General features: G+C 49.4%; 1 protein-coding gene across 1 annotated transcript in view; it reads left to right on the top strand.

Annotated features, from left to right (window-relative positions):
• The first annotated feature begins 5,182 nt into the window (after positions 1-5,182).
• Kcnq1 (potassium voltage-gated channel subfamily Q member 1) overlaps positions 5,183-14,182 on the top strand; it is a 323,081-nt gene continuing 314,081 nt past the window's right edge. The window contains exon 1 of the mRNA XM_028771042.1: positions 5,183-5,568. Coding sequence (XP_028626875.1) covers positions 5,183-5,568 — 386 coding nt within the window. The remainder of the gene's footprint in view (positions 5,569-14,182) is intronic.

Raw genomic sequence — 14,182 nt, 5'->3', positions numbered from 1 at the left:
GGAGTGAAAGGTGCTTCCTTGATAAAACAGGAGTCCAGCAGAGAACAGGTGGCACCCCAGAGTCCCATACTCAGAGTTACAGACCTCCATGGCCTAAGCAATCTACTCAGTCTCTACCACAAGAGGGTTTTCTCTTCTTAGCTGATGGGTCCCTCAAGGATCCTCACTCACTTCCACAGTAGCCGTGGGCTTGATCTCTCCCTGATACTCACCTATATGCAGGGCTTTCTGTGTTTCCTGCTTTGGGGCCACCAGTTTTATTTCCTCAGCTTCAGCTTTAGCCCCACCCTGAGCCCAGCCCATCTGAGCTCCATGCTCAACAGTACACCTGGAGCCCCTCCTCTTTGGCTCCTGCTCTGTCGTCCCCCACATTCTCTGTCCAGCTTTCTGGAGAGGGCAAGGACTTTATAGCAGCCCTTGCCCAGCCTCCCCTCTGCCTCAGTGTCCTCCAGAACAGATTGCTCGTCCAGGGTAGAGCAAGCATCCCTAAGAGCCTTAAACAAACCAATCAACCAAACCAAACCAAACCAAACCAAACCAAACCAAACCAAACCAAACCAAACCAAACCAAACCAAACCACCTTTATTTGCTGTGTGTAAATGCACGTACCATGACATGTGTGTGGAGGTCAGAGGACAAGTTAGGGGTGTCTGTTCTCTCCTCCCATGTGAATCCCAGTGAATACAACCCAGACTATCAGAATTGGTGGCAAGCGATTTCACCCACTGAGTTATCTCGAAGGTCCTAAGAGAGCATTCTTCTTCTCTGTCTTCCCCCAGGATAGCCCTGGGCAGCTATGGGGCAGCTATGAGAATAATTAAAAAAAAAAACCACTGAAACATATATGAAAGTAAATAGCTCAGTATAATTCATGCATTCACTATAGTTCCAACAATTCCTAATTCAGAGGCAGTCTGGTTTAATCTCTACCTGACTCCCATCCTCTTCCTGTTGATCATTTCAAAGCAGTTTTCCTGCATCAGACTTCTATCCACACATTCTTCTGTGTGTACCTCTGGCAGGCACGGCCTCCTCACACCCTGGAGTTGGTACAGAGAAGGCGAGGCAGGCCACATCTTACCCTACCCCCGCTCTCGTTTTCAGAACAAAGAGCCAAGCAACCGTCCAAGGGCAATGAGGACTTTCCCAGTCTCATTATTAATAAACTGGGTTTTAGGATATTAGGCATGCTTAATCCATATATTTGTTTGTTTTTGGAGATAGGAGCTCATTCTGCAGACCTTGAACTCATGGCAATCCTCCTGCCTCAGCTTCCTGGATTCAGTGATTAGATTCGAGTCTCTCTGTGAGGCTTCCATAATTGTCTGTGCTGCTTGAATTCTACTCTTGCTCAGACTTTTCCAAGTGTGTACGTGTGTGTTTGTCGAGGAGGGGTATGCAAGCATGGGCATACATTTATGTGTGGTTGGGTATGTGTGTGAACAAATGTGCTGTGTATGCATGTGTGTGAAAACCAGAAGAGAAATTTTTGGTGTTGTTCCTCAGGGGCAGTCCATCTTGATTTTTGAGACAAGGTCTTTCTACATTTCCTTGACTGTCCTGGAATTCACTGTGTAAATGAGGCTGGACTTGTCCTCACAGAGATCCGCCTGCCTGTCTCCTAAGTGCTGAGATTAAAGGCCCAGGCTACCATGCCTGGTATGGGTCCCACATTTTCATGTGAGTTCTGGGATTGAACTCAGGTCCTCATGCTTGTCCAGCAAGCAACTCACCAACCAAGCCTTCCTCAGCCTGATCCCTCCAAAGTTTTTAGAGGATATAGCTATAAAGAAATCTTGAGAGAACATAACAGAGGAGATTATGGTAATATTTCAAACTCACATTTAAAGATTTGTTTTTACTTCTTTGATTTTACATCTGTATCTCTTATATCTTGGTTCCTAAGAGACTCAAAAGGATTGCTTATTTGATATGTAAACACATATGTTTGACTTGTTCAGACAGCCGGTGCTGCAAATCTCCACGTTCTGCAACCCACACCAGATGGAAGATATTTGAAAAACAAATTACTTCTGGATTGGACTAGCACAGCTCTTATTCTTTCCCCAACAATACAATGTAGAAATACTCCACCTAGCATCCCCATTGTGCTCGGTATTTTGAGGAATCTAGAGATGGTTTGAGTCACACTGGAGGACACATGTAGTTTCTAAGCACAGACTACCCTACTTTATGTGAAAGACTTGAGCGCTGAGTGTTTGCCTGGAGGGCATCTAGAGTGGGAACCTGCCCATAGTATTACTTATGGTTCAATTATTTTTGTCCTTTGGATATTAGTGATAATAATAACTGTCATGCACCTTTATTGTGAGGCTCCACTAGAGTGTTTGTCAACCAATTATACTATACTCTGTGTGTGTGTGTGTGTGTGTGTGTGATGCATTCACATATGTGTGCAGATGCATGCACTTGTGAGCATGTGCAGAGGGGAGCAGAGGGTCTCTGGTGTCCTGCTATATTACTCTTTGCCTTGGCAGGGTCCCTTGTTCAACCCAGAGTTTGAGTTTTTCAGTTAGGCTGGAGCCAGAAGTCCCAGAGTCTTTGCCCTCTGTCCTGTGCACAAGCATGCAGAGGCTGACACCTGGCATTTATATGAGTGGTGGATTCTCAACACTAGTCTTCATGCTTGAGAGGCAAGTCCTGTTAACCACTGAGCCATCACTCTAGCTGCTTGTCTTTTGCTAATATAGGCCATGTTGCAGTACACAGGTTTATGCGCTCATATTCATTCTCTCTCTCTTCTCTCCTCCTCCTCCTTCTCCTCCTCCTCCTCCTCCTCCTCCTCCTCCTCCTCCTCCTCCTCCTTCTTCTTCTTCTTCTCTCTCTCTCTCTCTCTCTCTCTCTCTCTCTCTCTATCTCTCTGACTCTCTCTCTGACTCTCTCTCTCTGACTCTCTCTCTCTTTCTCCCCCTCTCCCCTTCCTTACATAGCCCAGGTTGGTCTTGAACTTACTCTATCCCTGAGAATAACCTTGAACTCCCGTTACTCTTGCCTCCGCTACCTCCCAAGTACTCAGATTACAGGTGTGCTCCACCATGCCCACCTCCGTTTTCTGTTTTTCTCATTTGTCTTTGGGTCAGTTATTAGTGGTGGGATTTCCAGGTCAAAAGGCACATACGCTCTTGCTAAAGCTGCCAAGATGCCCTTCCCACGGGTGATTAGGAAAGCACCTGCCACCCTGGCCTCTCCCAAAGATTGTGCCGTCAAACATCTGGAGTTTTGCCAATCAGATAGTGGGCCACTGGTATCAGAGTGTACTTTTAATTTGCATTTTCTTGTTATGAGGGAGGCTGAGCATTTTTTTCCCCCTGAGGCACAAAGGCCACATGCCTCTCCTCTTTCCCTCTGTTCTGGTCCTGTTTTCAGCCCACTCTCCCAGAGCACTGGCTGCCACAGTCTCCTCAGGCTTTAGATGTTCCTTACATACTAATAGATTACTATTAATCCTTTGCCTGTGGTGGTGAAAACTGTGGAGACTCTCCCAGTTTGTCCCCTATCTCTTACTTCCCCTGCGGTAGCTTTCTGCTTTATCTGCTGCTTCTGGATTTCACAGCACAGTTGGAAATGTTATCCTTAGTGACAGTTTCTTGAGGCAGGTGCCCTTCCCCCACATCCTCATCAGACCCAGGTCTTTGCACACAGTAGGCACACACTCTACCTCTGGCTATACCAACAGTCCCTCACCCTTGTTCTTTCTGTGTAGCTTTACTTTTATGCCAAAGCCTTTGATCCACCTGCTCTCGCTTCCTTCTATCGCTTCGATACACACCAGGACCAAGAGCAACTTGGGTGAGGAAAGGGTTTATTTCAGCTTACCGGTTACAGCCCATCTTCAAAGGGAGGCCAGAGAAGGACCTCAACCAGGAACCTGGGGAGGCAGGCCTGCTCAATATTCCACAAAGCACCAACTCCCATCAAAGAACTCATTCACTACCAAGGAAGTTCTCACCAGAAACCCCAGAGGAACGCTGCTTGCTTGCGTGGTTCTTGGGCTCATGCTCAGCTTGCTTTCTTACATAGTTTAGGACCACCTGCCCAGGGAACAGATGCCACCCACAGTGGGCTGTGTCTTCCCACATCAATTAAGACAACCTTCCTCAGACACACCCACAGTTAATCTAATCTAGGCAGTCCTTCAACTGATTCCCTTCTCAGATGACCCGAGGCTGTATCAAGTTGACAACTGAAGCTAACAGAAGAGCATCTGAAAGTTATTCTTGTGCCTGGTGTGAGAGGTGGGTGTGGCGTATCACAGGAGAATGGGATTTTGGGATTGTCCTGGGATGCAAGTGCCCTTCCACCCGACACAAAGGCCAGTGTAGCAAGAACCAGCTACATAAACTTTCTGATTCTATCCTCACCCCACCTCAGAACAAGAAGCTCCTTCTGTGTGACTCTGGGAAGGTATAAACTTAAAGGGAGCAAACGGTAAACGCTCAGGAAGCCCCACAGGTGATGTCTACCAGTAAAACCCGCAATCTAGTACTTGCCTTTTAACCCACTCTCACTGAGTGCCAATCATGGTTGGTCCCCATCTCCTCCATCCCACAGTCTTAGTGGGCAGCGATTAGCTACTGGGAAGGGATTTTCACATTCTCCGCCGCCAGCAGAGGCTTCTGGACACCCGAGGGTGCTCAGTGTCCGCTGGGCCAACACTTCCTCATCCTGTGCCGGAAAGTGTCCATGCGTGGCCCGGGATGCCCTATTCTGCCTCCTGCTTCCTCTCTAGGGCGGGTTCAGATAGCGAGAAAAAGGGTGCTTGTGATCTATCGGATTCGTAGTGGTGGTATCTGCTCGTCCCAGGCTGACTCTAGAGCCAAGCAGGCGGGCGGTCCTCCGGGTGCGGGGAAGCAGGTGCGCCCAGAAGGTGCGCACCGACGGGAATGCGGAGATCAGCCTGGCTTGGCTTGGCTTGGCATAGCAGGTAGCCCGCTGGCTGAGCCAGGCCGCAGGTAGGCGCTCCGTGGCGCTCGGGGGCGGGGCGTCCTGGGGGCGGGGCATGACATCCCGGGGGACCAGCCCCGCCCCCGCCCCAGGCGGAGCAGACAGCGGCCCCCCGTGGCTGGGCTGGCAGCAGTGGCCACCCGCACTGCGCCCTGCGCTCTGCGCTGCCTTCACCTCAACTCCGAGGAGCGGCAGGGTCCGGGGTCCTGTCTGGCCATGGACACGGCCTCGTCCCCGCCCAGTGCTGAGAGGAAGCGCGCGGGTTGGGGCCGCCTGCTAGGCGCCCGGCGGGGCAGCGCGGGACTGGCCAAGAAGTGTCCCTTCTCATTGGAGCTGGCCGAAGGTGGCCCGGCGGGCAGCACGGTCTATGCGCCCATCGCGCCAACCGGAGCCCCGGGGCTCGCGCCCCCCATGTCGCCCCCTGTGTCGCCCGCCCCGGCCCCTGCAGACCTCGGCCCACGTCCGAGGGTGAGCCTTGACCCGCGCGTCTCCATCTACAGTGCGCGCCGTCCGCTGCTGGCGCGCACCCACATCCAGGGCCGCGTCTACAACTTCCTCGAGCGCCCCACGGGTTGGAAGTGTTTCGTGTACCACTTCACTGTGTGAGTAACCTTCTTGCACGCAAGACTCCTAGGGTTGGTGCCACTGAGACCCAAGGGGAGGCAAGAAAGGGCTAATCACAGAAAGCAGACTGAGAGTCAGTCCCTTAAGTTCAGGGACTCTGCTGTGGCTTAGTGGGGCATGTGGAGGGTGACACTTGGAATATAGAGTACACTAACCTAGGAGCTCCCCCAGGCCATGCGCTTGGGATGGAAGGAAAGCGCTTAGATGTTAGTCCCCACAGGAGGAGAAAGCAAGCTGGGAGCCGACCTTTTAGTGTGGGTCAGCTGTGACAAGAGACTTGGGAGCCCCCAGGAGTGACTGGTGTCTGTGTGCAAACCCATCCAGGCTTTGGCAGGTGTCTTTGTCTTAGGCACTCAGAGCAGCAGGGACGTTTACAGGATAGATTAACAGGTGCACTGGTGTTGCCCAAGATGTCCACAGGGAGTGCCCTCAGCTTCAATAACCCAAGCTGATGAAAGTGAGTAGGATGCCCTGAGCCCAGGTGACATTGTCTGGAGTCCATGAACAGCACCTGCTTTAGGGAACGGGGGAGGGAGCGGAGCTGCACCTGGCCCTCACTGCTACCAGGTGGCTTTTATTCTCACAGGCTGCCTGAGAGGGGCAGGGCACTCCATTTTTCAAGGGCAGGGTCACAGAAAGTCATCTCCAGGAATGGTCTGGCTACACTCCTTGCTGCCTCCCCTGGCCACCTCGAGGTAGCACTTCCTGGCTGCCTAGTTTCTTGGTGCCCTGCCAGCCTCTGGCTCAGGATTCTACCCGAACGACCCCGAAGCTAATTGCTTTGGATGTTCCACTAGGTGACCTCCTTGTGGCTAGTCTTGCCACCTGGGCAGGGGAGGGCCTCCACTGGGTGTCCAGCATTCTGTTTATGCCTCTGAGGTACAGCAAGAGCCAGGCTCACGAAAGTGAGTTCTGATGACTGTTTGCCTTGCAAAGGGGGGACAGTGATCTCCCAGGGTATCCAGGGCAAGTCTCTGGACACCCTGTCCCCACTGGCATTCTTGGATATGCCCTTAAAGCCACCCAACCCCCCCTACCCCCGCCTTACCTCCCGAAGTGTCAGGACCCCTGAGGCTTCATTGCTGGTCATTCGAGGATGGAATCACTGCATATGTTTGCTGCCGCAGTGGGCTTTTCTCAGGGCATAGGGAATCGTGTGCAAAGACCCCAAAGGGCCTTAACCACTGTAGGAATGTCTAGCAAACATGGCTTGCTGCTTTCTAGCACTTGCCTGCTGGATCCTAAGATCCCTGAGATGAAAGGGGTGGGGTGCTGGAGAAGCCCCTACTCTGTTACCTTTCTGTCCAGGAGCTCCATTCACCAAGGTGAGCAGCCTTCAGACACTTGTATGGAATCCTCCTGGGATAGCAGGTCATTAGAATGAGCGTTGTTAAGTTCCTGACTGTGGTAGCCTGGCCCTGGCGGAGGAAGAGGGCTTGTCCCGCCCCAGAGGAAGTCTGTGCTTACACTGTGCTTTCTTCCTGAATTGGATTGTTCAGCCCTCGGGAAGTTTGCTCAGCAGAGCTTGCCTTTGCCCAGCCTCCCCAGGAGCCAGGAGCCACTGGGCCCTGGTGGCTTCTAGATTGGTGGTCTATGATCGTCTTTGTCAAGGAGAGGGAGAGAGATGCTAGCTCCTGAGTGGTGGTTGGTGAATCTTGCCCAGCCTTATCCTTGGCTGCCCATGGAGTTTAGTTACAAAGAGGGAGGGGTAAGTAAGCTGGGAGTACCCTGCTGGGCACAGCATGTGGTTTGCTGAGACTCTAGGGGAAGGGGCCTCATCTCCATCACCTTCAGGAGGTGGGCAGGACCTTCTGGGTCAGGCAGTTTCCTGAGAAGAGACATGACCAGCAGTTGGGAGCCTAACTAACATCTTTATAAAATGCACGGTCATGCTGGTTGCCCCTGGTGTTGCTCTAAGTAGCAAATGTGGCTGGCAAACTGTGAGCTCTGCACTTGGTAAGATGAACCCTAAAATATACAGGGATGGTTCTGTGGTCCAAAGGACAAGCCTGGTCTTGAAAAGCAGGGCATGAATGTGTGGGGGTGGAGGGAGGCTCAGGGGTGAGAGCCAGTGTCCTGCAGTCTCTGGGGTATGCTTTCCCACATGCGTATGGGGAAACAGACCCGGACATCCTGGCCCCTCCTTGGGGGACCCCTGCCTTGGCCCAAGTAGAGTAGCTCTTCCTGTGTCTGTGCTGACCTTCCCTGGCTGACAGGGTCAGGACATGGTCCCCAGGCACTGTCCTCTGCTGCTTGGGTTCCCACCCCCTCACCCTAATCCTATCTTGTGGCTCTGTATCCCTATAGAGAGCATCCTCTTCCTAGCCACGGTCACAGGGATCTAACTGCCTTGCTGCTGGGCCTTGGCCAAGGTCAGGGGTAGGTGTTCCAAAGAATCTACTCGTTTTTGATTGTCAAGCTGCTTGGAGATACTGGTTGTAACCAACAGTGGGTTTTAAGAGACACTGCCCACCTCTCTCATTCTTGAACCTAAACTTGGTCATCCTGTCTCCATCCCCTCACAGTCCTGGCTTACTCAGTTCCCAGAGAACTTTCTGGTGCCTTTTGCTAGTACCTCAGGGAGTTGATCATGAGTGGAGCTTGCAGCTGCTCCTGGTAGTCAAATGGGCTGGCCTTTCCAACTGCAGGGGCTGCACTGTATTGGCTATGACTCTCATGGAGTGGCCACTGGGCAATTATTTAGCAGACCTAGGAAGACAGCTGTCAGGATGATGGGAACATAGCAGTGAGGTAACTGTAGGGCTGTGTAGATAACCAGTCTTTCCTTCTGGTTACTGTAAACACCTCTACCTATTCTTCAGCCCTGGATAAATTTTGAGGCTTCTCTGCATGCCATCTCCTTTGGGGCCTGGTCCCTTGCTGTCATCTTGCTAGCTCTCTTGGCATCCTGACTGTCCATATATACATATCCCTACAACCTGTCCTCAGACCCAACCTGGCATTTTTGTGTATACCATTGTCTGTATGTGGAGCACTTCATCTTGGTGTGCCCTTAGTTGGGTGGCCATAAACATCCTTTGTGGCACGGTTTTCACCTGGGTAGGTGGAGACAATCTCATGGAACTCAGACCTGAGGAAGGGCCTCCCTACCCTGGGTCATGAAGGAACTGGGGACTTGTGCCAGGCCAAAGTAGTACTGTGAGCTGCTGAGGCAGGGAAGAAGCCTATAGGGACCCATGGTGTAACAATGACAAGGCATTGTCAGGCCAGCTGCTGTGGCCTCTGTTTCTCAGGGACTTTGGTGCTTAGAGCCCTCTGGTGGCAAAGTAATGTCCAAGCTCATGTTTCCTGGGTGTGGTGTCCCCTTTGCAAACAGTGCTTACTTAAAAAGCACAATGCATGGTGGCATCCAGCTGCCTCTATCAAGTGGCTCCTGAGTAATAAGATGTACAGTTCTGATCATGGCCAATGTCAGGGCCCCTGCTCCTTCCACTCTCTCTCTTCAGCACCCTTATCTAGGAAATGGACCCTGATTAGCCCCATGGTCCCACCAGCTCTGATATTCCAGGCCAGCTGTTGGCTCCTATGTACCTTGCTGTGAGTCATTTCCCTCTTCATGAGACTGACAGGCTTGGGGAGACTCCAAGGCATGTTCCAGGCCCAGAAGGAGACCAAAATGGTACAGAAATGTGTGGTTAGTCCCAATGAAAGGTTGTAGAGAAACTTCTAGAAGCTTTTATGTGGGTTGCCTAGCATCTGCCTCTGGCAGGGAGAATGAAGGGATGAGTGCTGGGCACTGGGGCTACTTGGATGCTGAACCTAAGGATTAGTTGCTGAGGGGAGGTGCAGGCCCTTTAGACCCCGTGGGGAAGCATATGGAGTAACAGGTAGGGTAGGAGGTAGGCTGTGGCCCTGCAGGGCCTTAGGGCCAAAGAGTAAGTGGTGTCACCCCTGCTAAGCTCTGCTCACCCTACCTGAGGCACTCTGGGATGCATCCTCTTTGCTCTTCCTCGTGGGAATCCCTTTTCATAACCTTGCTGATTATGCAGAGCCCCAGATTTCTGCCGGCCTCAGAGAGCAGCCAGTGATTGCTCTATCAGCAGGGTGACTGTGGCCATCACAGGACCTGACTTTTCATGAGGCTTCAGAGCATGTGAAAGGAATGCCTCTGTGAACCCGTTATCTTCTGTTGTGTGGCCCAGCCCCATTCCCTGGCCCTGCCCGGAGGCCTTTTGAGAGGTGGAGGGGGCTGTAACAGTGGCTCTGTCAAGGACCTGTCAATATGGCTACCTACTGTGTACAGTTGGGAACCCTGGAACTTGGAGGACAGTAGATTATCTGTCTGAGGTCACACAGTTGATTATGCCCAAGGAGCCAGGAGCTCCTTCCCCATATACCACATGTGGATCAAACCAAGTAAGGAATGGGTCGCTGTCCTTCTGGGAGTAGAGAGTCCCTGGATGGAAGGAACCTGTCCTGTGAGAATGAGTTGGAGTCCGACCTGACAAATGGCAGCTGCAATACACAGTCTGTCAAATGTTCAGAAGCTGCTTCCTTCAGGAAGCACAAGGCCTAGATATGCTCAGTGTCTCTGTCTGTGTCCCTGTCCCCCGCCCCCCTTGCCTTCATGTATATGAAGAATCTATTGGTGAAGCTGTCTCTCTCTCTCTCTCTCTCTCTCTCTCTCTCTCTCTCTCTCTCTCTTTCTCTCTGTGTGTGTGTGTGTGTGTGTGTGTGTGTGGTCTGTGTGTTACCATGTGTCTTCATGCTCCTGAGTGTTAAGAGGCCATACAGGCAGGGCCACCTAGAGCTGTCTGGCTCCTTTCAAGGGCTATCTTCACCTTTTATTTTACCCCACCCTCACAGCCTGGGCTGTGGCAACTGCTGCCTGGAAAACTCTAAGCCCCACAGACAGGCCAGACTGATGACATCTGCCTGCAGTATTTTTATCCAGTGACATTCCTGAGCTTGGGAAACTGGTGGGCAGACACAGAGGCTGCCAGAGGGCTTTTCAGTGGCCTGGGGTTAGTCCTGAGGTTCCTACCCATTACTGTTCTAATAAAGTCAGGGCTACTGTCTTGGCCACTGCCCTGGCCGAACACAGGCAGATCTGAGGTAGAAGCACTTCACATGGTGCTTGCCCACTTTCTGCCTACCTCCTAGAAAGTCCCCAGGTCTGGTTATGGGGACTGAGAAGAACACCCCTGGATGTGGTTCCAGCAAGATCCAGGCAAAGGCAGTGTGTCCTAGAAAGGAGACTCATTTGTTTTGTTTTATATTTATTTATTTATTTTTTAGGAGACACATTTGTAAAATCACTCACCCTATCTGTCTGTATCAGGAGTGTATGTTTGTGTGTGTGTGTGTGTGTGTGTCTGTCTGTCTGTGGCCTGTGCCTGTGCCTGTGTCTGTGTGTGTGCCTGAGTATGCACATGCCTGTTACCTTAGAGGCAATAAGAGGGTTTTAGATCTTTGGGAACTGGAGTTACAGGCAGCTATGAGTTACCATGTGGGTGCTGAGAACTGAGCCCTAGTCCTCATCAGGAACAACAGGTGGGTTAAACTACTGGGCCATTTCTTCAGCCCCATATTGTGTCTGTTTTTATACTAGGTTCATTCTGTTTTGGTTGCTCAAGCTATGAAGCATTGTTTGTTTTTAAAACAGGGTCTTAATGTAATGTAAGCTGACCTCAGACTCAGACTATGTAGCCAAGGATGACCTTAGACTCTTGATCCCCCCCCTTCCCTACCTCCCAGCTGCTGGGATTACAGATGTGCACTAAACACTCTGTAATAGATAGTATCCCATCTGTCTTAAACCTTAGCCTCTCCTTCCCTTTCTGCCTCAGATTGAACCCAGAACCTTGCACATGCTAGGCAAGCATTCTGCCAGCTGAGCCACATCCCCGGCCTGAGGATGTCTCCAAGTTGTCTATTATGCTATCTCCACCATTGTTGTTTCGGGATGCAATATCCTAGCCTATTTGGGTTCTTGTGTGGCCACATACCAATCTTTGGACTTATTTTTAGTCCTATAAAAAAATGCCACTGACACTCTGTTAGTAGCTGCACTGAATCTGTACATTGCTTTGTGCAGTGATTGGACATTTGAACACGTTCCTTTGGAGTCACAAACTTGCTATGACCATGTTCTGCATTCTCTTTAATTTTCATCATTGTAATGTTCACTGTGGAGATATCTGCCTTTTTAGTTACCCACATCCGTCCTTTTGTATCTAATAATGAGCAGGCACTATCTTGATTTTAGTCTTAGCAAGTTAATGGTCAGATATGGAGCGCTACCAAGTTTTAAACATGTATTTTATTCTGTAGGCCATTCCCTGTGCTGGTGAGAAGGTGTTCTGTGGCTATGAGTGGGGTGTTTTATGAACACCTTGTAGATCCTTTTAGTCTATAGTGTATTTTAACCCCAGCGTTTCTCCACTGACTTTTTCCTGGAACGCCTGGCCATTGATACAGTTTGTTCTTAACTGTCATTCTGTTAGATAATGTTTCTCCTTTGAGATCTAATGATCTTTGCTTTATAACAATTGGGTGTAGGAATTTACCTGTTGACTCTATCCCTTGACCAGGATTCCCTGTCTCTTTTTAGTCTTTGACAGTTGACTTTCCTGATGTAAGTGTGCCTGCTGCTTGCTTTTGTTTTCATTTGCCTGAAATGTTTCCCATTTCTGAACTTTCAGTCTCCGTGTTAGCTATTTTTATCATTGCAATGATACAATCTCTGACAGAAGCAATTAAAGAAAGAAGAATGGGCCGGGTGGTGGTGGCACACGCCTTTAATCCCAGCACTTAGGAGGCAGAGGCAGGTGGATTTCTGAGTTCGAGGCCAGCCTGGTCTACAGAGTGAGTTCCAGGACAGCCAGGGCTACACAGAGAAACCCTGTCTCAACCCCCCCCCCAAAAAAAAAGAAAGAAAAGAAAATAATAAAAAAAGAATGGATTTTAGCTTACAGTTTGAGCTAGGAAGAGACTAGAGACATTTGTTTGGTTTTTGTTATTGTTGTTTGAGAGCACCACATGAAGCCTTTCTTATAGGACTAATCTGTTAATGAATTCTTTCAGTTTTGTTTGCTTTAGAAAAACTTTATTTTTTGATTTTGTGAAGGACAGTTTTGCTAGGTACAGTTTTCCTGGTTTGTGGGTATTTGTTCGTTCATTCGTTCGTTCGTTCATTCATTCATTCATTCATTCATTCATTTTCTTTTAAAACCCTGGAGTTATCATCTCATTCTTTGTGGCCCAAAAGGCTCCTTGCTGTTAGTTTAATGAATATTCCCTTTCATGTCACTCCCCTTCTTCACCTGGCACTTCTTTCTCTCTTGCCATGCTTGGAATTTTCTGCCTTGTATTTTTGGTAGTTTGATGATAATGTTCCTTGTAGAGTATCATTACAATTTTTTTAAACTTTATGTGTATAGATATGTTTTGTCAGCATGTGTGTTTTGTGTATAACATGTGTGCAGTGCCTAATGAGGCCGGAAGAGGGTGCTAGAACCATAGAACTGAAGTTATAAATGCTTGTGCACTCTTATGTGGGTGCTGAAAATCAAACCCAGGCTCTCTGGAAGAGCAGGCAGTGCTCTTAACCACTGATCAATCTGTCCAGCTCTGTAGCGCGTTTGGTTGTATCTAGTAGGGATCCTTAGAGCTTCACTGGCTTAAATGTATGTATTTCATCCAAAAATTGTGAGGTTTTCAGTAATTATTTTGTCAATTTTATTTATGCCTCTTCCCTTTGCTCCTCCTCATTCTGAAACATCTACAATGTACCTGTTTACTCAACTTCTAGTCTCCTGTAGGTCTTGAAGGTTTTCTTTGCTTTTGCATATCTTTGGTCTAACTTTCCTTTTTGTTAGACTTGTATTCAGGCTCAGAAATTCTTCTGCCTGTTCTGTTCTGCATCAAGGCTCTTAATAGTATTTTTATTTCATATATCTTGTTCTTTCAGTTCAGACCTCCCACCTCACTCTGGCCCTCTACCAAATTTATTTATATCACAAAACAAAATTTTCCCAGTTTCCTTAAATTGTCTTAAATTCCTATAATCTGTTTTATCTTATTAAGCTTCCTTTTTGAAGAAAATCACTAGTTTGAATTCTTTGTCAGGTGGTCTATTTTTTTTTCTCTCCTTTGGGATGTATTGCTAGAGAATTACTAGTTCCTTTGGGTTCCTTCCCTTCTGCCCAGAGACCTTTAGGATACAGTGTTCTCCAGCAAGGAGATGCTTTGCTCTCAACTTCAGGAGCGCCATGTTTCCATGGGCACCCTCCCTCTGCCTGGCCTCTATCTGTAGCCCCAAGGAAGCACTTATGGTAGCTACTCCTTTCCTAATACTGGGTGCCTACCTTGTACCTGGCTACCTCATCTGTAAGGAGTAGGCCTTTAGGTTTCTCTTCCATGCTTCTTGCAGGTTGATGCCTTTCTCTGTACCCTGTCTAAACTGAGCTCTTGGGCAAACTGCTCAAAGTAACTCTCCAAAGTACCTTCGCATGAAACTTGCAATTAGGAAGCCACAGTTAGAGTTCCTTATCTACCTAGAGACCCAAGCCACCTCCAACTTTCTTCAGGCCCTGCCCTTATAGAGAACCCCCTTCAGCAGCCTGGGGA

This window comes from Grammomys surdaster, unplaced genomic scaffold (genome assembly GCF_004785775.1).
Source record: "Grammomys surdaster isolate TR1022 unplaced genomic scaffold, NIH_TR_1.0 205, whole genome shotgun sequence".
In the NCBI taxonomy this organism is placed as follows: Eukaryota; Metazoa; Chordata; class Mammalia; order Rodentia; family Muridae; genus Grammomys; species Grammomys surdaster.
The sequence above is the reverse complement of the archived record's forward strand: the minus strand, read 5'-3'. Positions and strand labels throughout refer to the sequence as shown.